Genomic DNA, 27,890 nt, shown 5'->3' with positions numbered 1-27,890 from the left:
GTTAGTGCTTACCACAGATTAGTAAGAGGGCCCCTAAGTAACTTGTTCAAAAAGTTTATGAATGATATTTTCAAACATCTGTAAAACCTGTTTTAATCTCAGACATGCTTTATGAATTTGCAGAGTGTGACATACAGTGACTGAAGCAATTCTCCAGAAAGATTCCACTGGATTGTGCTCACATTCCTCAGTGGTAGGGCAGGAAATGTAATCAATTCCTATCAAAAAAGTAAAAGCAAATTATGTTTATGTTTATTTAAAATGTAATATATCTCTACAATTCAATATAAAAACATAAAAATACAATGTATAAAATTAAAACAACCGAAGAATTCCATAATATTATATAGTCATTCATACAGAGAATGACTATATAATCAACAAAGTGCATGAAACTTATATGCCATAAAGTTATCAATATACCTGGTCATTAAGGGGCCTTTTACAAAGCAGCGGTAGAGCTACTGTCTCATTATTGAATGCCAATCCGGCACTATTGCCGGCTCACTGTGGGCACCGGCAGTAGCGCTGTCCCTACTTCATGCCATTTCCGGTGCACCAGAAATCAATTTTAATTTTTTTCACCAGAGGCTTACACAACATTAATCGTGCAGCGCCATTTGCTGCTCAGTTACTGACAGGTTAGCACAGGAGTCCCTACCACCTCCTAAATAGGAGAAAGGGCTCCCCCAGGAAATGGACACGTAGCAAATATATACTTACCACACAGCCTTTTCCTTTTTTTTTCACAAAAGCATTGCTGTGGTAAATCCATGTGCTGAAGACACTGTAGCATAGTAAAAGGGCCCCTAAGATCTCCTTCCAAATTAAAAGACTCTTTAAAAAACAAACATTCCAATTTACTAAGCAGCGCTAGCAGCTGTCCATGCACTAGATCTAACACATGGAGAGCTGCTAGTGCTGCTTCGCAAACAGAGCCCTAAGTCTTCAACAAAGTCTCTCGCTCTATGTAATGATGGATTTACTAATCTATGATCTTACAAAAATCTTAAACCGCTTGAAGGTGTATAAGGTATTGATAGCGCATAGATATTCTGGTTATAATGAATAATATGCATTTTGAGTCAAGACTAAGCACTTAAGTTTTATTCTATATAGAATTGGTAGCCAATGATATATCAAATAGAGAGGCGTCACATGATCAAACTTCCTACTATTTCCTAGAAGTCTCAGGGCTGTATTCTGCAACGTCTGAAGTCACCTAATACTCAAAGTGGTCATTCCTGCGTATAATACATTACAATACTCCAACTTTGAGATAAACAAAGCATGAAGTAATGTATGTAAAGTCTTTTCATCAAATGTTTTATTGACCTTAAAAATCGTAATATAAAAAACCCTTTTTTAATAAGCTCAGAAACTTGTAAATCAAAGGATAGCTGAGAATCTACTACAATACCCAAATATTTTAAATGACTCTGCTGTTGGAACTGGTAGTCCCCATAAAACTGGAATAACTTTGGGTACTTCACTCCTACCAGTAATCCAACATATCTGAGCTTTATCAATATTTAATATTTGTAAAAAGGGGGGGGGGGGGGGGGGGGGGAGAGACTGAAATACTTTCCTAAATAAAACTAAATGACTATTCTGTTAAAGGATATTTTGCAATTTATCTAACACAGGCCCTACAAACCAACATTGTTTTCATAGGCATAGAATAGTGAATCAGGCCCAATGGCAATTCTTATTTTTTACTGAATGCTGTATGGAGGGTTGCAATGAAAAAAAAGAAGAAACAAATCTCTGCAGAAATATAGAATGTATAACAAAACAGCAAAGATGACTCAAAAGATGGATGATGCTCCAGATAAAAATCACTATTTATTGAATGATGAACAAGCAGGGCCGGTCAAACCCGGTAAGCAGGGTAAGCACTGCAGGAGGGCGTCTGCCTTCAAGGGCGTCACTTTGCAAGCAATCAAGCTCTGCTGAGTATCTAATCTCTGCTGCTCATCTCAGTCTGGCTCCAAAGCTGTCAGCTCTCTGTCCCGTCCCCTCCCCCCTCCCAAGCAGACAAATATCCTCCTTGTGTTTGTCAGAGGACGTCACTGCTCCAACTGAATCTGGCTCGGAAATAACTTGTGGGAGCTCAGCTAACCTCTGTCCTCTGCCCAGAGAAGGCTCAGACAGAGACAGCACAGCAGAGCCTGGACCCTTGTTTTGTCAGAGACTGCTGTTTAGTGCTGCACCTGACCCACCCTTTTCCACCCCCACCCCCCACCCCCAACACAGCAACTCACAGGACAGGAGGACTAGATGCCTGCTTTCAATTCCTAACCATCACCTATCTCTTATTCCCACTTCAGTAACTCCTGTTAGTCTGTCCAACTCAGATTGTAGAATATGTTAGTTTATGCTGATTGTCTGTCCTAGTTAGATCCTAAGCTGTGCTCAATGGGAAGGCTATTGTGCTGCATGCAGAGTCTAACTTCTTAGGATTTCAGGTTAATTTTTGAAGAATTTGAAGAGGGGCTATCTCTGTTCTACATGTGTGACTGCAAGGCCAAGTGTCTGAATAGGGATCTGTTTGTTAGATTCTGAAATTTTGATAACACATTGTTTTTCAGAGTTGGCAAGACAGTCTGTTCTCCTAATTCCTGGTCTGTGTGCTAAGTTATTTTTCTTCTATACTGGTGTAATATTTTCAACGATGCCATGGCTGGTAAAAGGGGTGTGTCTACTGTGGGGGCGGAGCCATAGTGATCCCACCTCTGGATGGGTAGGGGCGCCGACTAATAGACTGCAGGAGGGCGCTAGAAACCCTAGGGCCGGCCCTGTGAACAAGACTCGACACAGCTGTGTTTCGGCCTACAAGGCCTGCATCAGGAGTCTATTTATAAAACAACATATAAAAACAATAAGTAACATAGAAATACAAGTAAAAATGAAAATAACATTATGAGTAGGTTATAATATCAGATTTTGACACAGTAAATAATGGTGATTAATGAGATTCATATTCTCACAAAGGAAGGATTTTTTTAGACAATTTGTTAAATTAATAGTGTCACAATGGACACCAATATTGTCTCAAAGAGACATGTATTACATCCACAACTTGAAGTCTTTATACAACTACATCTTAGAGTCATTATTCTTAATGAATTATAATAAATAAAATTATGTAAAATCTTTTTTATAAAGAATATATACTATTACCTCTTGTGTCCAATAAATCCACTTGTAATATCTAATAAAGAATATATATACATATATCAATTAAAAATTAGCACTCAGCTATGCGTACATACTCCTAAGAACATTCTCTAAGAACAATTAAATTGAACAGCAAGGACACCCTTTTCAAGAGCTCTCAATACAAAGAGTGAAGCCTGGTGTCAAGATTGATTAATATGGAAATTACCTGACATCCAAACGAGTGACCAGTCCCAGAACGTATAATGCTACAAGTGTATAAAAATGGAAATAGAAATAGTGTGTAAAGATGGAAATTAACCGACATCCAAACGAGTGACCAATCCTAAAACGTATAGTGCTGAAAGTGTATAAAAACAAGGGCTTTTTTTGAGGGGGTACTGAGTACCGGCACCTTTTCCATTATCTGCTAAAATTGACCCATGGTCCCCAAGTTTTAACGAAAGAGCTCAGGCTCTACACACCAATTTTGCCTTGTCATAGATTCTGTGACTGGTTGCAGGGGGTGGGTCCCTCAGTGTTCACCCCTCCCCTGAAGTGTGACCTGGCATTTGAGTACCGGCACCTTTTTTGCTAGAAACAACGCACCGATAAAACCAGATTGTACCCAACAGCCAAACAGGAGACTAATTCTAAAGCTCATTCTGCTAAAGGTGGAGGGTTGCTTCACAGAGTGTAAGCATGGCGGAAATCTTCAAAAGTGACCAACAATACCCTTTTTGTTCAACTTGCTTTTTATTGGTGGCACAACAGCATCACAAATACAAACAAAAAATTTCAAAACATATGTACAGCAAAGTAAAAATACTGCAACTTTCAATAAATCAAGAATAGACATTCTTAATAAAGGCCAACTAAGGAATTACAATCTCAATGTTCTCATTTTTCAAAACAAGCATTTAGGAGTCCTTTTGCTAAGCCGCACTAAAAAGTGGCTGGCGCTGCGGCCACTTTTAGTATGGCAGTGAAATGGCTGTGTTTGGCCACGTGCTAATTACACCATTAGCGTGTGGCCATTACCGCCAGGAGCCCTTACTGCCACAGTAATTGAGTAGCGCACGGTAATGTGCCCACACTACCCAATTAACACGGCACACCTACTTTCCGCCTCAGACATGCCTCCCACGGCAAAAAAATATTTTTACCTTGGGAGTAACGTGTGCTGATGGTCCTAACTACAACGGGATGCCTCAGCATGTACCAGGGTAGTGCCCTTTTACCATGCAGTAGGTCCGTGTTATTCCTACTGCACCTTAGTAAAAGGGCCCCTTAATGCATTACAGGCAGCCGAACATCCTGCACAAGCACATATACTGTACTTTCATTTCAAACATGTAGTACTCAGAACCAAGTAGCCATATTAGAATGCAATTTAAAAAAAAAAACCAAGACTTTCTCTACTTCAGGAACTAGGTGAAAGCTTGGCTCTTCTCAAAAGGCAGAATTTGGATATCATACAGTGCAGTTCATTGAAATAGCAAGGGGCATGTTATGGGCATATTTAGGATGGGACTATAGAGGGCCCAAATTTAGGACATCTAACAGTGATAATCAAATGCATCCTAAGTTAGACCTGTTTCCATCACGTCCAGGGTATAAAAAGGTGCCCTGATTGAGTAATTGACCACCAGAGGGATTAAGACATGATCCTTCCTTAATCACCCAGTGGTTACTGTCCCCCTCCCTCACCCCTGAAAGTGACACCAGAAAGGGAAACTAGATTCCCTAACAACATCAGATATTAGGGCATTCTGAACACAGCAATAAGCAAATCTGAAGGGTAGCCTAGTGGTCAGTGCAGTGGCCTGTACTCCAGGGAACCCAAGTTCAAATCCCACTTTCTCTTTTTTTTTAACCTTTAACTTGTGAGCCCTCTAGAGACTGAGATCTACCTACAGTACCTAAATATTAGACACTTGAAAGCCTGAGGGCTATTGAGGTAGTGCCCAGTCAGGTACAGTAGGTATTTCCCTGTCTCTGGAGGGCTCACCATTTAAAATAACAGTGTTGCAGTAGAATATGAATCTGGGTTCCCTGAATTAAAGTCCATTGCACTGACCACTAGGCTGCCCCTCTGCTCTGCAGGGACGTCTGTGTAGCCATTTTTGTACAAATGCTGCCAGACAGATATCCTTATCCCTGTTTTTTTGGTGTTCATAATTGGGGCATTTTATTTTGGAAAATGACTGTTCATTTCGGACATTCTCATGTACTGTTGAACAGGAAACCCCAATGCTTTTTCTGTTTGAAAATGGCTGTGAGATGGACTTTTTTTGGACATTATAAGCAGGATATTCCAATTCTGACTTTGACATTCTTTGAAAAATGTCCCTCAATGTCTACTATTATTGTAATATTTTTACTGCTGTAATTGTCTGTTGCCCAAGTCTGACTTATTTTTGCTGTAAACTTCCTTAGGTGATCTTCTTCAAAAAGGAGGCTAGAAAGGAGACAGGGCCTGATGGCTTCCCAATAGAATTTTATTAAAAACATTTGCTTTTTCTCACACCTTGAAAGTTTTACATTCTGCCTTGAGGGAAGGGAAGGTGCCTGTGTTATTCACACAAACCACTGTGATGGTACTATCAAAGCCAGGGAGAAAGCTGGAGCTCTGCAGTCCTATAGACTAACATCCCTTATTAATGTGATTGTTAAAATACTGGATAAAATATTCATTAAGCAGGTGACAGAGGTGGTAAGGTAATGGGTAAATAGCGATCAGAAAGGAATTATAATTTGGTGTTTTATATTTTTGAATTGTAATTTGCCCCATATGCCTTTTTGGACAAAAGAGCAGGTGATAAATCTTTAAATTAAATTTATGAAATAGATAATGTGAGGAGGGTGCTTAATATAGTATGGCATTTATCTAAGGTTTATTGTATACCCATGCTCTTACAGACACTAAGGAGCCCTTTTACTAAGCTTTGGTAAAAGGGGGGGGCCCTGCACTAGTGGTGGCCATGAGGAGCTGGAAGGGCTTAAGGCCAAATTTCCTTATCAATTGGACTGTGGACAAATTCAGTACTTGAGAATCTCAGAACACAGTTTTGAAGGATTTATACCAATTACATTACTCACATTTGTTAAGGACTTCAGTGATGTGTTGGATAGATGGCAGAGGGTATCTTCCCCATTAATAATAGGATCAACATTCTTAAAATTAACATTGCCTTGCATGTTTTATTTCTGTTTTTTGTGCTTCTATGTGAAGTACCAGATGCATTTTTTTAGAGATTTAAATAAGTCAGTAGTGGATTATATTTGTAGGAAAAAAAAGTTACAGAATACCACTGTTGCTGTTGATGACACAAAGGGAGAAGGGGGGGGGGGGGGGATAGCTTTACCCAATTTTAAGTGGTGCCACTGGGAAGCACACTTGTGGGTGGCGGTTGGGTGGTTTATGAAAAAAAGATAATAGCAAGGGTGTTGAAATGGAAAATAAATAGATGTGCCCTTTTTTGCCATGAAGTTTGTTGTTTATCACGCTGAATGGAGTGGTGAAAATTATTGGACCACACTCGCAGATTTCTCCAATTTCTGGTTTGGGGGATGATAGTAAAATGTTTAAATGGTAGGCAGAATTCTCATCTTTGTCTCCCATTGTGGGCAATGCTCAATCACCCAAAGCAGTAAACAGTTCAGACTTCATCAATAAACCTGAATAGAATCTGGCAGTGAAACCAGAACAGCTAATCCATTTCCCTCAGACTGAGCTCTGTTGTGTTCAATTGCACTCACTGTCCCCTTATACACTTGTATTCAGTCATCCTTTGCAGTTGGCAGCTCTCTGGCCTTTCTACAAGCATAAACAGAGAACATTCCTATGCAACAAGCAGTTGTATCTTTAGCAATAGGCTGGGTAGAACTTCCCAGCATGCCACCTCTTGTGTTCTGTGCATTATAAATAAACTAGTAAAAAAGCCCCGTTTCTGATGCAAATGAAACGGGGACTAGCACGGTTTTCTTCTGTGTGCATGTGGGAGTGTGTGTGTCCCTGCCCTCTGCCCTCTCTCCCTTCCCCTCTGCTCTCTGCCCCCTCCCCCCTCGGAGTCCTTCACTGTTACAGAGAGAGCGATTTGATTTTGTGCTTTGTTGTGTTTTCCTTCACTGTTTGTGTTACAGAGAAAGCGAGGGCGGGGCAGACACTCATGGGGAAACCGGATATCTCTCCCCCTTCACACTTCCGGCTGGAGGCTTCATTTAGAACGTTGGTGGTGCCTTTTATATATAGAGATAAATCATAAATCATTTTTTGCTGTGTATCTCCTATTTAGTTGGGAGCGGGTGGAGGGAGAGCAATACATTAAAAGACCTAGATTTACTTTGGGTCCCACTACATTAGCACATGTTAACGTGCGTTAAAGTGCATTATTTTCTACAGGTCCCATTTTATGCAGTGGCACATGTTAAATAATTAATGCATATTAATGGGGTTAATGAACACCAACATGATAGTGAACTTTAGTAACTCTAGTCCTAATTGGGTTTAAAATAAAGAAGTCATATATACATATTTACCCTGCAGCAAGACATTTTGAAAAGATTTGACCATCACAAGGAAAGCAAAATAAGCTCATAAGGTAAATTGTCTCGTACCTTCATCCCAAATTTCTGACTCACCTGCCCTCGTGAACAGTTCAAAGTTTGGCAAGGAGAATTTCATGTCCTTTTAAAAATATCTTGATGCAACCTGTGGCCAGTTCTCTTCTCGAGTGTTTTGCTGAATCATAATTGAAAATGAGCAATTTCTGCTCTCCATATTCAAGCAATTTGTATTCTTTTTGTTGTTATCGCATACATTTTGAATTTGGCAGCACACTTTTTTTTTCCACATATAGGCAATTACAGGCTTTACTATTCCGAATCGGTGGATCCTTTAAAGCCAATAAGGAATGTTTTCAGACCAAGAACTTCTAAGACTAAACCCTCAAATATACCCAATCTGGCCAAGGTTAAAGGTTCTTAGAGCCCAGCATCCTGTCTCTGATAATAGCAAATCCAGTTCACATATACTCTGCTTCAGGGTTGATGCAAAAGATTAGGTGCCCTAGGCAATCCTTCAGCCTTGCACACCCCCCAAATAACTTTAGGTACCTTGGCCCCTTCCACCACAATCATGATTACCCCAACACCACCCCTCCCAGAATAATTTATGTAATTAGGCTATTTGATAACTGCCCATCTTGCCCACTCGCCCTATTGGTAAAAATACCTCCTGTTGTGTCTTAGAGGTTGTGTGGTTGTCAGGACTTTTTTTTTTTTAACTGCAGCTGCTGTTTGGTGCTCCTCAGAAGCTGCTGCATTAAGGGGCTTTTTTACTAAGCAGCTGTAGGGCTAACACACAGGTAGCGCGTGCCAAATTGGCTCCCTGCGGTAGTTTCAAAGTTGGCGCATGCTGTTTCCTGTGGTAGAAGATATTTTTCTATTGTCTATCGCAGGGAGCATTCCCAATCGTAATCAGCAGCACGGCCACATTGGCGCTCGCTGCCAGATGACTGCATGAGTAGCCAAGCCCTTACCGCTAGGTCAATGGATGGCGGTAAGTGCTCAGGAAGTAAATAGCTGCATGCTACTTTTAATTGTAGTGCACGGCCATTTACTACCCCCGTTTTAAAAAGCCCTTTCTCCCAGCCACAGTAAAATATGGCCCACTGTGCGCCAATTCATTCACGTCCACACTACCGCAGGTCACTTTTTACCACTGCTTAGTAAAAGGATTCCTAGGTGACTCCCTAGACTTGCTTAATGGTTCGGCTGGCCTTGCCCAGCAGCAGTGCTGGGCATCCAACTACTTTAACTATAGTTACTTTACTAAAAAAGTAGTTTAGTTCACCTGATTAACATTTTTCTTGTAGTAACATAGTAACATAACATAGTAGATGACAGCAGAAAAAGACCTGCATGGTCCATCCAGTCTGCCCAACAAGATAAACTCATATGTGCCAATTTTTGTGTATACCTTACCTTGATTTGTACCTGTCTTTTCCAGGGCACAGACCGTATAAGTCTGCCCAGCACTATCCCCGCCCCCCAACCACCAGCCCCGCCTCCCACCACCGGCTCTGGCACAGACCATATAAGTCTGCCCAGCACTATCCCAGCCTCCCAACCACCAGCCCCGCCTCCCACCATATAGTAGTTTAACTATATGAGACAACTACTACAAAAGTAGCTAACTACTACTTCAATGGCATTTTAATTTGCCTTAAAATCAATTGCACAACCATTGCAGTTAGGAAGAAATATGTTTAATGTTTAAAAACAGAGTTGTTAAATTCTCAGCAAATCACTAATTAACATGCTAAATGCTTCGTGATTACTATGCTTTATGTTTAAAGTGTCAAATTTCCAATATGTCACTTCAGTTTATATCACAAAAAACAGCTTCTCAAAGTTATCCTCACAGAGAGTATCGCCATGGCACCAAAGTTTGAACTGAGCAACTAAATAACCAGTCTACTGCTGGGAGAGGAGGGCAGCAGGAATCTCTGACATGGAAATATGTGGCAGATAAAGGGTGCCACACAGAGGGTTAAGTGACTGTTCTGGTGTTTTGTTAGGAATAGATAGGTAGTTTTAGGATGTTATTTATAAAGGGGTGAAATCTAAGAGAAGCTTTATGGTGGTGTTCAGGGGTATGTGGAAAGCTTTGGAATACTATTAGAGGGCTGAGGGAATTCTAGAAAGCTCTGGAAGAGTCCTAGATATATGGGCAACTCCAAAGGGGTATATAAACAGACTGGAGTCAATACTGGAACACATTTGGACAGTTTGGGGGTGTTACTGGTAGTATTGGGGAAGCTAGAGATTTATTGTGGGATACATGGAGGGGCATTTTCGAAAGAAATGTCTAAATCAGAATTTGGAAGTTTTACAAAGACGTCCAACTTCCGAACCGGGAAGAAGGTCATTTTCGAAAAAGAAGAATGTCCATATTTTGTGTTCGAAAATAACATGGACATCCTGTGATTTGGATGTTTTCCGATTTGGATGCCTTTGATTTTCAGCCATTTTTGAAAAAAAAAAAAAAAAAACCAAAAACGTCCAAGTGTAAAACGTCCAAAATCAAGCCATTGGGGTGGAGGAGCCAGCATTTTTAGTAGACTGGTCCCCCTCACATCCCAGGACAGCAATCGGGCACCCTAGGGGGCACTGCAGTGGACTTCATAAAATGCTCCCAGGTACACATCTCACCATTGCTCCCTTACTTTGTGTGCTGAGCCCCCCAAAACCCACTAGCCACAACTGTACACTACTACCATAGCCCTTACGGGTGAAGGGGGCACCTATAAGTGGGTACAGTGGGATTGTGGTGAGTTTTAGAGGGCTCACAGTTTCCTCCACAAGTGTAACAAATAGTGGGGGGAATGGGCCTGGGTCCACCTGTCTGAAGTGCACTGAACCTACTACTAAACAACTCCAGGGACCTGCATGCTGCTGTCATGGACCTGAGTATGACATCTGAGGCTGGCATAGAAGCTGGCAAGTAATGTTCTTCAACACACTTTTTGGGGGGTGGGAGGGGGTTAGTGACCACTGGGGGAGTAAGGGGAGGTCATCCCTGATTCCCTCCAGTGGTCATCTGGTCATTTGGGGCACCTTTTTGTGCCTTATTTGTAATAAAAAAAAAGGTCTAACTCAAAATGTCTAAGTTTTAGTGCTGAACGTTTTTGCTTTGAAAGACGTCCAAGTCTTAGGAACGCCAAGTCCCGCCTTGAACACGCCCCTGGCATGCCCCCTTGAAATTTGGGACGCCCTTCTGATGGACTTTGGAGAAAGATGTCCAAAATGAGGTTTCGATTATACCAATTTGGATGTTTCTGTGAGATGGACATCCAAATGCCGACTTATGTCACTTTTTGGACGTCTCTTTTGAAAATGAGCCTGATAGTGAGTACAAAGTTGTTACTGGGCTATGAGGCTCACTAAGGGTGTTATTATGAATTCATGCATTAGACTGTATGGCAAAATATTTTAGCATTTTTGGTTTTATTTTTTATCCCCAATATTTCTACTGCTAGGCCTCACAAAGTGTCTAGCTTTCATGGGCCAGGAGGGAGATCTCCTCTGTGCCTCACTGAGATATCTGCTGCAATCCTCCCTATCCAGGCTTCAGCATCTCTCACAGTTCAAGGTCATACAGAAAGCAAATAACCAAGGACACTTTCTTCTTAAGGTTTTTGACTTCAGGTTTGGGGGGAGGGGAGGGTGGACAGGAATTGTGGCACATTGTTCATAGGGTGAAGGGTGGAACTCTTGTTTGCTATCAAATCCTTTCTGATATGGTCCATAAATGTACCACCTCTCTTGTTATTTGGGGAGATCCTAATACTTTAAAGTACTCGTCTGTCAGTGGCACCATTGAATGAAGTACTTTTATTTTTCCTTTGATATTTATTTATTTATTATGATTTATTTACTACCTTTTTGAAGGAATTCACTCAAGGTGATGCACAGCAAGAATAAGTCAAACATAGGCAATACACAATTGCGGCAGTAAAAATATTCACCATAGAGAGGCATTTTCGATATGACATCCAAATCCAATTTTGGACATTTTCAAACCACAGAAACATCTATCTTTTTGGTTCCAAAATCATCCTATTTTAGACATTTTTGTTCACAGTGCATCTTTCTTTAAGGGCCTTTAAAAAAAATATCCAAGGGAAAAACGCACAAAAACAAGCCATTGGGATGTCTGGTGACCAGCAGTCTTACTAGACTGGCCACACAGACATCCCAGTAGAGCAGACAGGCAGCCTAGGGGACACTGCAGTGAACTTCACATAAAAGGTCCCAGGTACACATCACATCATAACCCTATGATATTGTAAGGTGAGCCCTCCAGGAATAGTTTCTGCAAAAAGGAATTATCTTTCTCTTTTTTTTCAGGGTTGTATCCCTATTTGTAAAATTCTCTCAGTAATGAATTTTGCTGCACAATATTGTATCCGATTTATCTTTGTAGTACCACTAGATGATTCTTTTATGTAGTTTATGACCGTGTTGATTTTATTTTTCTGCCTTTCCTCTTCCCTGTGCTTCCTGACCTCATCCTCCTGCATTACTTTCCTATCATCTATTGGTTTGTCCTGCCTTTCTTCTTCAGTCAATTCCCTAAATTGCATGTCACCTTTTATTTCTTAAAACTGCTCTGGCTACTACGGTGCCTTTCTTCTGGTGCCTGTTGGCTGATTTGATACCTTTCTTCTGATGTAGCATTCTCTTCTTGTATGCCCCTATGGATCTTCTTTTTCTCTTTCTATTTCAGCATCATCACTCAGCAGTTTTAAGATGCCATCACTCAAATACTTTTCTTTGGTTTGTCCCATCAGAAATCTAAAATTTACAGCAAAGCTTTTCCTTTGATATTTTTGCTTTTTCTTCCAGGTTGACTAGCTCTTTGCATACCCTTGAGATTCAAACACAGGATTTGTGACAAGTAAGTGTCAGCATATTATCCACTTTTTATGTTCATGAGTCCATAGCAAATGCTGGGAGTCCGTTATCCTTCCACAGAAGGTAGATTGCTGTGACCACATGAGCAGGGCCGTGCCTAGGGTCTCTGGCGCCCCCCTGCAGACTATCAGTTGGCGCCCCCCCCCTGCAGACTATCAGTTGGCGGCGGCGGCCCCCCCCCCCCCCCCCGTGAAAATGATCGCTCACCACTTGCCACACTGACAGGAATTGTCAGCAATATTCTTAGAAAGAAATTGCTATACATTGCAAAATAAGATAGCAGATGTAAATTCTCAAAGTGGACATATTCCAAATACTAAAATGAAAATAAAATGATTTTTTTTCTACCTTTGTTGTCTGGTGACTTTCTTTTTCTGATCATGCTGGCCCAGTATCTGATTCTGCTGCTATCTGTCCTCTTAACTCCGTTTCCAGGGCTTCCTTTCCAGTTATTTCTTTCCTTTCCTCCTTTCTTCTTCATTTCTGGTCCTCAGCTTCTGCCTATTTTCTTCATCCATGTGCAGTTTTTCTCCTCTCTTCCTTTTCCCTCATTTCATCTCCTTCATCTCTCTTCCCTCCCCTCTATGTCCAGCAATTTCTCCTCTCTCCCTGAACCCTGCCCTCCCATCCATGCTCCTCTGTCCCCTGCCCCCTCCATTCATCCTTTTCCAGCAATTCCCCTCTCTCCCTGAGCCCTGCCCTCCCAATCCATGCCCATCCATGCTCCTCTGTCCCCTGCCCCCTCCATTCATCCTTTTCCAGCAATTCCCCTCTCTCCCTGAGCCCTGCCCTCCCAATCCATGCCCATCCATGCTCCTCTGTCCCCTGCCCCCTCCATTCATCCCTTTCCAGCAATTCCCCTCTCCCTGAGCCCTGCCCTCCCAATCCATGCCCATCCATGCTCCTCTGTCCCCTGCCCCTCCATTCATCCTTTTCCAGCAATTCCCCTCTCTCCCTGAGCCCTGCCCTCCCATCCATGCCCATCCATGCTCCTCTGTCCCCTGCCCCCTCCATTCATCCCTATCCAGCAATTCCCCGCTCTCCCTGAGCCCTGCCCCTCCCAATCCATGCCCATCCATGCTCCTCTGTCACCTGCCCCCTCCATTCATCCCTATCCAGAAATCCCCCTCTCTCCCTGAGCCCTGCCCTGCAATCCATATCCATCCATGCCCATCTGTCCCCTCCATTCATTCCTATCCAGCAATTCCCCTCTCTCCCTGAGCCCTGCCCTCCCAATCCATGCCATCCATGCTCCTCTGTCCCCTGCCCCCTCCATTCATCCCTTTCCAGCAATTCCCCTCTCTCCCTGAGCCCTGCCCCTCCCATCCATGCTCCTCTGTGCCCTCCATTCATCCCTAATTCCCTATCCAGCAATTCCCCTCTCTCCCTGAGCCCTGCCCCTCCCATCCATGCTCCTCTGTCCCCTGCCCCTCCATTCATCCTTTTCCAGCAATTCCCCTCTCTCCCTGAGCCCTGCCCTCCCATCCATGCCCATCCATGCTCCTCTGTCCCCTGCCCCCTCCATTCATCCCTATCCAGCAATTCCCCGCTCTCCCTGAGCCCTGCCCCTCCCAATCCATGCCCATCCATGCTCCTCTGTCACCTGCCCCCTCCATTCATCCCTATCCAGAAATCCCCCTCTCTCCCTGAGCCCTGCCCTGCAATCCATATCCATCCATGCCCATCTGTCCCCTCCATTCATTCCTATCCAGCAATTCCCCTCTCTCCCTGAGCCCTGCCCTCCCAATCCATGCCCATCCATGCTCCTCTGTCCCCTGCCCCCTCCATTCATCCCTTTCCAGCAATTCCCCTCTCTCCCTGAGCCCTGCCCCTCCCATCCATGCTCCTCTGTGCCCTCCATTCATCCCTAATTCCCTATCCAGCAATTCCCCTCTCTCCCTGAGCCCTGCCCCTCCCATCCATGCTCCTCTGTCACCCTCCATTAATCCCTATCCAGCAATTCAAGGAAATGATGTCAGAAGAAGGCGGAACACAGCGAAGGGAAGGCTAGAGACGTCAGGAGCGCCGCCTCCTTCACTGACGCTGCACTGCCGGAACCGCCACGGAGGTAAATTTAAAAAGAAAAAAAAAAGAAAAGGGATGTTGGGGGGGGGGGGGGTGGAGAAGAGGGCGGGAAGTTGAACAAAGGGAGCGGGAGGGCGAGCGAGGTGAGCATGGTGCGGCGGCACCCCCCAGAGGGAAGCGCCCCCCTGCCATGCTTACCTCGCTTACCGTGTTGGCACGGCCCTGCACATGAGCAGATTAAGTACCCATCAAAAAATTCACAGTTCTGTGGCTTGCTTCTATAGATATTTTGCTTATACTCAGGCAGGTCACAATAGAGACAGAGAACTTCTCGGCATCATCTTTCTTATTCCTCTATAGTCAGATGTTCACTCATGGCACCTATTACTATTGGCTCCTCTGGCAGCATTTGTAATTTGGAAGATGCACTTTAATGACTGTTTCATCGTCTCAGTACCCCCTCCAAGATGCATTTTGATAAGCACTTTATCTTTAATTGGAGAGGCAAGACCGCATCAAAAATGGGCATGGAGGGCTGGCTACTGTCCATCATGTCTGGTGAAGGGTCATTATATTTCCACCAACTGGGCTCGGTTTGGTTCCCTGAAAGCACAGGTAAAGGCAGCTACAAAGTGTTCGGTTGACCAGGACTGTACTGTATTGTTCCACTGCTATGGCTTTCTTGGTGAATAGGCTGATAAGGTTTACTTTACAACCTCTTTGACCAAAATGCCATTAAAAAACTACTTCATGTTGTTGTTATGAGTCATTTAGACTATTGTAATGCTTTTTTTTTTTTTTTACTAGCCATAAGATATAAAGATATAAAAAGACCAAGTTAATCCAAAATACTGCTGTAAAATTAATTACAAATGCCAAGCGATATGATCACGTCACACCGCTATTAAAAAGTGAACATTGGTTACCTATATCAGCCAGGACACCCTATAAAATCATAATACTGGTGTTATACAACACATTCAAATTAGGCTTTCCTCTATTTCTATTATATAACTAAATTCCCTATCAACTTGCATGATCTTTATGTTCTTCCCAACATCTGTTAATAGTGCTCTCTTATTATCAACTCTGTTTTGAATCCATTCATCAATATTAAGAGTATTAGGGCCTATACTCTGGAATGTGTTGTTACTTCATATAACACGAGTCCTCTTATCAAAAATTCAAGTGAATGTTAAAAAGCTATTATTTTAGAAAACTTTTTGAATACGATTAATTACTTTAGGACTCCTAATATAGGGAGTGATGCTGAATTCCCAAGAATTTTTCTGTAAAGACTAGCACAAAGAGTGGATGATAACAGGAGGGGGTGCCTTTTCTTTGGCTTGTAACCAATAGGGAGCTGCTGTGCTGACAGTGTGTGACGTCAAGGATACATAAGCCACACGCCAATGGGACGAACGAGAAAGGATTAAGCAGCGAAAGTGAGGCGTTATTCGAGTGGTGGGAGAGAGGTTGTGATTAAGGAACTGTGTGGTGAAAACAATACGCTCTCTTGCAGATATCAGTCGGTGAACGCCACGGACCCTGATGCAGGAGTCGAAACCTTGTCCAAAGTTGGCCATGGGCAGTGAGAAGAGACTGAGCAGCTGGAGAGAGAAGTTTCTTTTCTATTACTAGAAGTCTGGATAAAGTCGAATAAAGAGTTACCTTACTTGACATAATCACTTCATAGTAAAGAAGAACAGGAGGTTTTTTAGCCTGTGATGAATATAGGGGGCTCCCTAAGGTTGATTAACTGATCGACAAAGGAGTACCCTATCATTGTTTGAGGCTTTTCCTCTTTTAGAAGGGACATCACCACAGCATGTATTAACGAATAGAGATCAATTTATGTTGATGAGTTGGGTGAACAGCGTGATACTCTACTAGCTCTTATGCTGACTGATGGGTTTAATTTAAGAGGAGAAATTTAAATCCAAATAAATTGGTCTATGTTTCACCATGTTTTGAAAATAACATGGAATATGAGAAAAGCTGAGGCTATCGAGGGCCAAACCCTGAAGCAGGTTCCTGAAACATGGACCATGGCGGTGTGGGTTTGTCAGCATTAAACCAAATTTGTTGATACAGCTAAGTAGTTTGTTATATAAGATTTTATACAGAGTAATTACAAATTTCTAAGATAAGTGAAGATTAAAGGTTATGGGTGGAGTGGACCGATGATGATTACAGTGACTCACTGAGCTGTGTCTCAGTGTGAAACGAGTCACTGCTGAGGTCAAGTTTCTGTACTCGCTATATGTGAAAATAAATATTCTTGGTGTCGAGCTTCTAAATGCAATTATTATGTGGAATTATTACCCCCACTGTGCAGTCATAGACTATATAAATTGATGTAATACAATTATTTTGTGCACAAGATATAGCTGCCACTAAGCACAGCCTGTGTGTGCATATGCATCCAGTGTGCTTTCCCGTGTTAGTGCACATTTTTTGCATTCAGCTTATCTACATACTATTTGCTTATTGCATTGGGGAGCAAAATTTTTCTATACTCTTGCATTAGGACGCTGTGCGCTGAGCTGTTGCACATGGCTCTAATGCAAGATTACTACATCGACCCCCCCCCCCCCCCCCTTGGTTTGCTAATTCAATATGTTTTGAGATTAGAGTGCCTAAAACATTATCTCTCATGCAGCAAGCTAAAATGCTGATAGTATCTGACACAACTGAACAAATATGAATTTGGAGTGACTTTTGTGAGCTGACAGTCATTTTTCATGGCTATGATATCATTAAAATAATGTGGGGTGAAGCAGTTTTTATGAACTGTTTGCACATGTGAAGATAAGAACATATTTACAGTGTTTGACATATTAGGATGTTGACACACTACATTTAACTTTGAACACAAATATTTGAATTACGTGAAATTCACATGCTTTGAGAAAAAACATAGGTGACAGTATTCAACTCACTGCGGTCAGAGTTTCTTTAAACAGAAAGCACCACCAGCTAAAATAAACCCGGATATTTAGTGCCATACCCACATAGCTAACTGGGCAGCATAGTTAGGGTTGCTGTTTATTTGATCCAACATACCCACTTAAATAGTGGGCAGTGACATTGAATATTGCCTGTCGGGTCTGATCAATAAAATACTGAGTTGACGCCCCCACTCTTGAAGGCTCCTTGTAATTTTTTGGTTTGTCGCTGTTTTGGGTGTGCTTCAGATTTCCTCTCCTGCAGCCTCTGTGCCCTAATAACTCCCAGCTCTATCCCAACTTTGTCCCCAGCCCTTCCCCCAGCACCAACCAGAGAGTGCTGCGGCGGTCAAAGCAGACATTCAGCTCCATTGTCCAGTTAAGTGCCACTGAATATCCAGTCCTGGGTTGTGCACAGCAATTTAACCAGGCATACAGTATATTACTTTCAAAGCCATGATAGCAGGTGCTGCATATCTCGATGGGTAGGAGAGGTGTTAGTGAACAAATTATGCTAGTTAGTGGTGAGGGAGGGGAAGACATTCTTAAGGTTGAAAGCAACAATACCATGGTATTGTTCCAAGATTGCGTCCTATAACTGCCTATATGAGGTTGGCAAGGTGGCAAGCTGATTGCCCTGTTTATGATGCTAGTTATTAATCATGAAGTGTAACCTGTGCAGAGTATCAGATACAACTCTGGTCACTTTGTTGGGCAGTGTTTTATCTGCCAACATTTACTATATTACACAGTTACTAGGAAGAATCCTTTTTTGCAGAAATAATAGCCATGCACTCTTTAGGATATGTTTCTACCATCTTTGCCCAGCAGGAAGTGCAATATTTGCCCATTCTTCTTGGCAGAGCATCTCAGTTTCTTTCAGGCTGCCTGGAAGTGGTGTGTAGACTGAAGTCTTCAAGTCTTGCCACAGATTATCTATTGAATTCAGGTTTGGGCTTAGAAGCACACAAGGATATTCATGCTCTTCTTGCCGAGCCACTGTTGTGACTGGAGACTAGCACTGAGAAAGGCCTAGCACTGCTAAACTGGGATAGGTCAAGGATCAGCAAAAGCCCCCAGGGGCTTCACCTGAACTAACCACCGTTTCTCAAGAGTTGAGCCCTCAGGTGCGGGTAGCCAGCAGGACTTAGTCTTCAGCAGTGCTGACGGTGAGAGAGAAGCAGATCAGACAGAGAGGCAATGCAAAATCCAGGTCCAGGCACGGTTCGTCAGGCAGCAAGCAGAGCAGAATCCAGGTCAGGCAATAAGCAGAGCAGAACAGAAAGCACCAGTAGGCAAGGACAACCCAAGAGCGCAGTTGCTGAGGCAACTTCCTGGAAGCAAGGTACATTTAAATACCCTGTGGAAGTTCCGAGTCCTGCTCCTATAATGAGGGCTTTGAAGCATGCCTGCGTGCTATAGCCATGCCCCCCCCCATTGACCAACCCTGCAGGCTGCTGAGATGCCGCTGTCCTATGCCGTGGGCCAGAACACTGCCGCCCTGAGTGCTGTCAGGTGTCAGCTTCTGTCAGACTTGTGGGTTCTTGTACCAAGTAGAGCGCTGCTGAGCTGGTACTCGGACCAGGTTCCACTTGGTGGCCGGAAAACCCTGGGTTCCACCTGCGCTGACCGCCGTTCTGTAAGGTATGTTATATACAAGAGGTACTTAGCTGATAGAACTCTACTAAATAGCAATATTCTGGACTCATGTCTAGGGGAGAGTACCTCTTTATCCCAATGACAAGCCAGTGATGCTGGAAAAAGGAACAATGCCACAGAAGGAATAAATATATATTATTTATTATGTATAGAAATATTTATAAATAGTTCTGCAGCAAAATGCCAAGCAAAATACAGTAACTTGCTATAAAAATAGATTATCACCAAAATAGATAAGAATATATGATTATCCTTATGGACTAACTAAATGAGTGATTACACAACCAAACAATACTGATCCTAATGATTATTAGGAGATCTTATACCACATGTCTTATGCAAAATACAAAGTTAGCAGCTAAATTCATAGACCATAAATCCTGACATAAAACCCATCTGTCACAGAATAAAGACAGGGACTAATTTTCTTTGGTTTGTCCCATCAGAAATCTAAAATTTACAGCAAAGCTTTTCCTTTGATATTTTTGCTTTTTCTTCCAGGTTGACTAGCTCTTTGCATACCCTTGAGATTCAAACACAGGATTTGTGACAAGTAAGTGTCAGCATATTATCCACTTTTTATGTTCATGAGTCCATAGCAGAAGGTAGATTGCTGTGACCACATGGTCCTGTTATCTCACCCTGCAGTCTGAGGCAGACTTCCAATGGTTCCGAAGTGGATTTCTCCTCTTAGACTTGAGCTGAATTCCCAGCGAGTCTCTGGGTCAAGGAATTAAGTCCGAGATTTGAATCCTGGATGCAAAGGGCACAGTCTTTAGGCAAGGCCTGATATTGTAGCTGAGCGAACCTCATGTATTTGTCACAAGGTATGCAGTTCACTGGTATTTAGGAAAATCAGTCTCTAGCTCATTTAGAGCCTTCTGTTCACCTGCAAATCCTCCGGTCGTCTCCTTTCTCCCTTTCTCTTCAGTCCAAATGTTTTGGTATCCAAGGGTCAGATGATACCTGTGGACCAATCACATACGGTGACGTGGAGGGGCATAATTGAATGAAAACGTCTATCTCCATGGGCGTTTATCTCCAAGAACGGGTCCGTGAAGGGGCGGACCGAACCGTATTTTCGAAAAAAATAGACGTCCATGTTTTATTCGACAATTTGTGAGCTGGGCGTTTTTGTTTTTCAGCGATAATGGAAAATGAAAGCGCCCAGCTCAAAAACGAATAAATCCAAGGCATTTGTTCATGGGAGGGGCCAGGATTCGTAGTGCACTGTCCCCCCTCACATGCCAGGACTTCAACCGGGCACCCTAGGAGGCACTTTTACAAAAAAAAAAAAAAAAGGTAAAAGAGCTCCCAGGTGCATAGCACCCTTCCCTTGTGTGTTGAGCCCCCCAAATCCCCCTCAAAACCCACTGCCCACAAGTCTACACCATTACTATAGCCCTAAGGGGTGAAGGGGGGCACCTACATGTGGGTACAGTGGGTTTGGGGGGGTTGGACGACTAATAAGCATTAAGCAGCACAATTGTAACAGGTAGGGGGGGATGGGCCTGGGTCCACCTGCCTGAAGTCGACTGCACCCCCTAATAACTGCTCCAGTGACCTGCATACTGCTGCCAGGGAGGTGGGTATGACATTTGAGGGTGAAAATAAACAGTTGTGAAACAGCATATTTTGTGGTGGGAGGGGGTTTGTGACCACTGGGGGAGTCAGGGGAGGTCATCCCCGATTCCCTCCAGTGGTTATCTGGTCATTTAGGGCACTTTTTGGGGCCTTATTCGTGGAAAAACAGGGTCCAGGAAAAGTGCCCTAAACTCCTGCTAAAAACGCATATTTTTTTCCATTATCGGCGAAAGGCGCCCATCTCTGATCGGCCGATAACCACGCCCCAGTTCCGCCTTCGACACGCCCCCGTCAACTCTGTACGCTTCCGTGATGGAGTGCAGTTGAAAACGTCCAAGTTCGGCTTTTGATTATACCGCGTTATTCGTTTTTGGGAGATAAACGCCTATCTCCCGATTTAGGTCGCAATATAGGCGTTTTTGTCTTTCGATTATAAGCTGGACAATGTCCAGCCAGCTTCATGGTCAAGAAGCGAGCCTTTGTTCAATGGCATGCAAACTCCCTGTCTGCTCAGATACTCGTGGAGCCCTGTGTTTCTCTCCTACAATCTTCCCAGGAGATAGCAGCCAGTTTGCAACACAGAATATGTCCTTGGATGAAATCATCTTGCAATGCTCAGCAGTAATGTTCCTTTTTAACCAAGGTGGTTTCTGATGGTTACAGGCTCAGGCTAAAATCCATATTGTTATAGGCCAAGACCAGCAAAGGTGAGATCTCAGGTAAATACCCCTACAGTTCCCCAGAGGTTGAGCCCCTAGGTGCGGGTGGCCTGCAGGACTTATGACACGGAGCAGGAAGCGGGGTGGTGAATGTAACGGCCAGACAGGCAGCAGGCAAGAGAGTGATCCAGGTACAGGCAAAGTCAATAGGCAGGCAGCAGGCAAGGGAGTAATCCAGGAACAGGCAATGTCAACAGGCAGGCAGCAGGCAGGGGAGTGATCCAGGTATAGGAAATGTCAATAGGCAAACAACAGGCAAGAGAGTAATCCAGGCACAGGTAAAGTCAATAGGCAGGCATCAGGTCAAGAGAGTAATCCAGGTACGGGCAAAATCAGTAGGCAGGCAGCAGGTCAAGAGAGTAATCCAGGTATGGGCAAAGTCAGTAGGCAGGCAAGAGAGTAATCCAGGTACAGGCAAAGTCAGCAGGCAGGCAGCAGGTCAAGAGAGTAATCCAGGTATAGGCAAATTCAGTAGGCAGGCAGCAGGCAAGAGAGTAATCCAGGCACAGGCAAAGTCAGCAGCTTGAACATCATGAACTCATGGGCGAATGCATTTCAACTAAAACTCAATGCAGAAAAAACACACTGTCTCATCCTTTCATCCCAATATAACACATACAAACCCACTAACATAAGCACCCGACTACACCCTTCCTGTTTCAGACAGTCTGAAAATTCTCGGAGCCAGAATAAACCGAAACCTCACGCTAGAAATCTAAGCGAAATCTGTAACAAAGAAAATGTTCCACTCAATGTGGAAACTCAAACGAGTAAAACCTTTCTTCCCAAGGGAAATATTTTGCAACTTGGTACAATCAATGGTACTGAGCCACCTAGACTACTGTAATGGAATCTATGCGGGATGCAGAAATAATCATAAAGAAACTCCAAACTGCTCAAAACACCGCAGCCAGGCTTATATTTGGTACAACGAAATTCAAAAGCGCCAAACCCCTACGAGAAAAACTTCATTGGCTCCCAATTAAAGAACGTATTGCGTTCAAAATCTGCACTCTGGTTCATAAAATCATCTATGGCGAAGCCCTGGGATACATGTTAAACCTCATAGACCTACCAACCAGAAATACAACAAGATCAACACGCTCATACCTAAACCTTCACCACCCAAGCTGCAAAGGACTCAAATACAAATCAACCTATGCATCCAGCTTCTCCTATATAAGCACGCAACTTTGGAATGCACTACCAAACACCGCGAAAACAACGTATGACCTACAGTACCAAACTTCTGGAAATCACTAAAGACTATCTTGTTCAAAAAGGCATACCCTAACGATCCAACTTAAATGCCTGAATCCTGCAACACAACAATACTAATACTCGAACTGGACATAACTTAACGCTTCCTCCTTTCTATTCCCTTATGTGTCTGTCACACATGCACTTTATTATACCATTATATCACTCTGTATTTGTCATACTGGAAAGGCGATCGCCTCACGGTACTATGTAAGCCACATTGAGTCTGCAAATAGGTGGGAAAATGTGGGATACAAATGCAACAAATAAATAAATGAGGGACAAAGTACAGAAGAAGCACACTACTGAGCAAGTAACACCTACCAAAGTAGAAGCCGAAGCATGGAGTCCAGGAAGAGCTCAGCTGATAAAGTGCTGGTGTCTGACATCAGCAGGGACCAGCAGGGAGAAGGAGCACAGCCATAGGACAAAAGCAGGGGAAGGAGGATCCGGAAGACCAAGACAAGAGACACAAGGGAAGCCAGGCAGAGAGAGAGCAGACCCAGGTTCATGGAAGCAAAGCAATCAAGGAGCCTGCAGCCAGAGAAGAACTACACACATATGGCTCAGGGCTGTGCCAGTCAAGTGTGCGTGTCGACGGGACCCTGGGCAGCCCGAGGGTGCCGCTTGCATTGAGGTAGGGGACATGACAGCTTCCAGGCACCAGAGTGGAGAGAGGAGTGCGGGAGCGGCACAGGTGTGAGGGGAGAGAGGTAAATCACGGCAGAAGCCGTGACAGCCACTCCATTGTTGCTTTTTCCTTTGCATTTAGAATCATTGTCCTGCTGAAAGGTGAATCTTCTTCTCCCCAGTCTCAGGTCTGTGGCAGAATGAAACTGGTTTCCTTGAGGATCTTCAGAAGCTGTCCCTGCTACTTGGAAGCATCCCCACTAGATGCAACCACCATGCTTTACTGTAGGGATGATGGCAGCAGGTTGACTGTTTGTTGTATGCCACACATTGGTTTATATTGAGACCACAAAGTGAGCTTTGTGGTTTCATCAGACCACATACTCTACTACTACTAATTTCTATAGCACTACTAGATGTACACAGCGCTGTACACATTATATGCAGGTATTTTCTCTGTACATAGAGGGTTCACAATCTAAGTTTTTGTACCTGGGGCAATGGAGGGCTAAGTGACTTGCCCAAGCTCACAAGGAGCTGTGGTGGGAATTGAACCCAGGTCTCCAGGATCAAAGCCCACTGCACTAACCATTAGGCTACTCCTCCCCTATGTATTTTTTGTAAACACTATCAGGCTTATTTTCGAAAGTGAAGGACCCCCATCTTTCGACACAAATCGCAAGATGGGCGTCCTTCTTACAGGGTCGCCCAAATCGGTATAATGGAAAGCTGATTTTGGGCATCCCCAACTGCTTTCCGTCACGGGGACGACCAAAGTTCCCAGAGGCGTGTCAGAGACGTAGCCAAGGTGGGACTTGGGTGTGCCTAACACATGGGTGTCCTTGACCCATAATGGAAAAAAAGGGCGTCCCTGACAAACACTTGGCCAACTTTACCTGGTCCATTTTTTCTTACAACCAAGCCACAAAAAGGTGCCCAAACTGACCAGATGACCACTGGAGGGAATTGGGGATGACCTCCCCTTACTCTCCCAGTTGCCACTAACCCCCTCCCACCCTCAAAAAAATGTTTTTAATATTTTTTGCCAGCCTTTATGCCAGCCTCAAATGTCATACCCAGCTCCATGACAGCAGTATGCAGGTCCCTGGAGCAGTTTCAGTGGGTGCAGTGCACTTCAGGCAGGCGGACCCAGGCCCATCCCCCCCCTACCTGTTACACTTGTGGTGGTAAATGTGAGCCCTTCAAAACCCACCACAAACCCAGTGTACCCACATCTAGGTGCCCCCTTCACCCATAGGGGCTATGGTAATAGTGTACAGTTATGGGTAGTGGGTTTTGGGGGGCTCAGCACACAACGTAAGGGAGCTATGTACCTGGGAGCTTTTTCTGAAGTCCACTGCAGTGCCCCCTAGGGTGCCCTGTTGGTGTCCTGGCATGTCAGGGGGACCAGAGCACTACGAATGCTGGCTCCTCCCACAACTGAAGGGCTTGCATTTGGTTGTTTCTGAGATGGGCTTTGACTCGTAACCACTTGTAACCACTCGCCTCCACCTACCCTCCTCTCCTCCTTCCTGTACACATTCATTGATTTGATTTGCTTACTTTATTTTTTGTCCATTAGATTGTAAGCTCTTTGAGCAGGGACTGTCTTTCTTCTATGTTTGTGCAGCGCTGCGTATGCCTTGTAGCGCTATAGAAATGCTAAATAGTAGTAGTAGTAGTAGTAGTATGGGCGTCCTTAGTTTCCATTATCACCGAAAATCAGAAAAAACCAAGTCTAAGGACGGCCATCTCTAGGGACGACCTAAATTTCAAGATTTGGGCGTCCCCGACCATATTATTGAAATGAAAGATGGACACCCATCTTGTTTTGATAATATGAGTTTCCCCGCTCCTTCGTCGGGATGTCCTGCGAGGATGTCCTCAGGAAAACTTGGGCACTCCTTTCGATTATGCCCCTCCACGTGACATATTATATGACTTTTCAGTTGTGCCTTCTTTCTTGCCATATTTTTGCCAGGTATTGTACACTCCTATATTCTGTCAAATACTCTCATACAGGTCATATTTGTAGACTAATCTTGTTAAACCATTAACATTTTCCCCAGTCTCAGCCAGAGATCTCTGCAGTTCTTTAAGAAAAATAAATCTTATGCCTCACAGTGACCTTCCTCAGCAGTATCCTTAATTCACAGCTGTCTTTGGAGAGACTGCCTTATCAAGTGGTAACAAACTTTTTTCACTTTATAATGACAGACCATGACACGTGTCTCAAATTATATTTAAAATACATTGACATTTTCTTAGAGCCTTCCCCTAATCTGTACTTTTGAATAATTTTATCCCGGAGTGCTTTTGTCAATTCCATGTCCAGCATGTTAAGACATTTCCTTCAGATTCACTTTCAGCAACTGAAATGGCTTGATTCTTTATCCAGGAGAATTTGAAACAGCCCAGCTGCTTTGATTGAACACACATGGGCTCTATTTAATTTATGGGCCTTGTTAACAAATTGTTTAGGTATGCTGTTACAAAGGGTGTGAAGATTTATACAATCGGGACTTAATTCATTTTTAATTACTTTTTGAAAATTTCTCTAGTTGTTCGTTCCAGTTGAACTGTAGAGCAGTGATCTTCAATGCAAGGCCTGGGAGCTGTTCTAGTATGTCCCTTGTCATCTCAATTTTTTTGTGGGCTAGAAGGAGAAGGAAAGGATATAGTCAGCCTGATACAACTCTCTGCCCTACTTCTTCTTCTTTTTTTTTTTGCAACTCTAATTTCCTTGTAGAGCCATGGCTCCACTGCAAGGCTTTCTGCATCAGCCCCACAGTAAGAAAGCCTGTCAGAGGCTGAGGGGAGTCCGAACACTGCTAGAATCACATCTAGTACAAAATACAGCAGTTAGCTGTGATGAAGTTCTTTAAATGTATGATCTTGATACTGGATCTTAGAGCCTACTATATGGGCATTCCACACCTGACTAGTGTCTTACCAATTAAGTTCTTCCCAAGAGAACTATTTGGTTGTATCTCATATTTAGCTGTGTGACTCCAAAACTTTGGAATTCTCTACCTGTTACCTGTTCTGTCCTCTGACAGCCTTGGACTGGTTTATAATGTGATCCTAAAATGTGTTTAATGCCTTTACTGTTATTCTCATTTCTAAGGACTTTCATGGCTGCAGTTCTCACTGCAAAGGTACGTGAGCAATGCATTGTGTGTAATGTAGTTTGCAGGTAAATGCAGCCACACTTGCCTGTCTGTATAAGAACTTTTACTATTGGTTGCGCTGCTGCCTAGACCTCCTCTCTTTCTCAGCCAAGCTTGGCTCCTTTGTCTACCTGCTATCATTTCCTAGTCATTCTTACTATCTCTGTCCTGAGAGGTCAGCCAGGTATGACCTTTCCCTCCAATCGAGGGCTGTCCTCTAGCACCTCCCTTGCCACCCGGTGGCAGGCTCTGTCCCTATTGGTCCTTACTTCCTCCTCACTGAGTCTGTGTGAGGCTTCTTGAGCTCCTTGTCCCTTCAGCCATGAGGCATTCACCATCTTGCTTCAGACAGCACTGTCCTGCTGAAACTCCCTGCACTGAACTTGGTTTTTTACCTTGAAAATATCTCCTCCCTAATGAGATATCGCACATTTATTTATTTTTGTTACATTTGTATCCAGTGCTTTCCCACTCACGGCAGGCTCAATGCGGCTTACATGGGGCAATGGAGGGTTAAGTGACTTGCCCAGAATCACAAGGAGCTACCTGTGCCTGACGTGGGAATCGAACTCAGTTCCTCAGTTCCCCAGGACCAAAGTCCACCACCCTAACCACTAGGCCACTCCTCCACTCATTGCAGTCACCCAGCTCTGAGATACTTCTATCTGCTCAACTGTTTCTCACCTTCAACCACTGAAACAGCTCTCAGAATTACGGAGTCTCTGTGCCCTGGGGCAGCACTTCTGAGCATCTGACTGTGAGTAAATTATCTGTGATTTATTCAAATAAAAGAGACTTCAGAAAAATAATAGACTTCAGGTGTGTTCTGGTGTGCCAAGGTTATACTCCAAGATATTGAGACTTTACGTTAACAAGCCTCAAGAGTCTTGACACTACCCTCAGAACTTCTCAGAGAGTATCATATCAAAATTTTAATTTTCGGCAACAGTTAAGCGGTTATCATTACTTAAAATTTGTGGTTGGTGCCTAGGTGAAGGTCAGCTGGCACTATATAAACCGGATGTTCAATGCCAAAGCCCGACATGGCCCAGCATTGAATATCTGGGAATAACATCAGCAGCAGTAAGCAAAACGCTCATTGCCGCTGGCTGAATATTTACTCCATGGTTTTTAGGCAGGTTTTTGACCCAATCGAATTACTCAAATTTTTATTACATCACATACCCCGGGATTCTATATATGGCGCCTTAATTTCTGCACAGAAATTGAAAAGTATTCTATAACAATGTGCG

The 27,890-nt window shown here is 43.5% G+C and overlaps 1 protein-coding gene across 3 annotated transcripts in view; it reads right to left on the bottom strand.

Moving 5' to 3' along the window:
- BST1 (bone marrow stromal cell antigen 1) overlaps positions 1-27,890 on the bottom strand; it is a 127,409-nt gene that overhangs the window by 35,323 nt on the left and 64,196 nt on the right. For all 3 annotated transcript variants that reach the window (XM_030191208.1, XM_030191209.1, XM_030191210.1), the window contains exon 5: positions 136-218. In XM_030191208.1, the coding sequence (XP_030047068.1) occupies positions 136-218 (83 nt within the window). The remainder of the gene's footprint in view (positions 1-135; positions 219-27,890) is intronic.

Source organism: Microcaecilia unicolor, chromosome 2 (genome assembly GCF_901765095.1).
Source record: "Microcaecilia unicolor chromosome 2, aMicUni1.1, whole genome shotgun sequence".
NCBI lineage: Eukaryota > Metazoa > Chordata > Amphibia > Gymnophiona > Siphonopidae > Microcaecilia > Microcaecilia unicolor.
The sequence above is the reverse complement of the archived record's forward strand: the minus strand, read 5'-3'. Positions and strand labels throughout refer to the sequence as shown.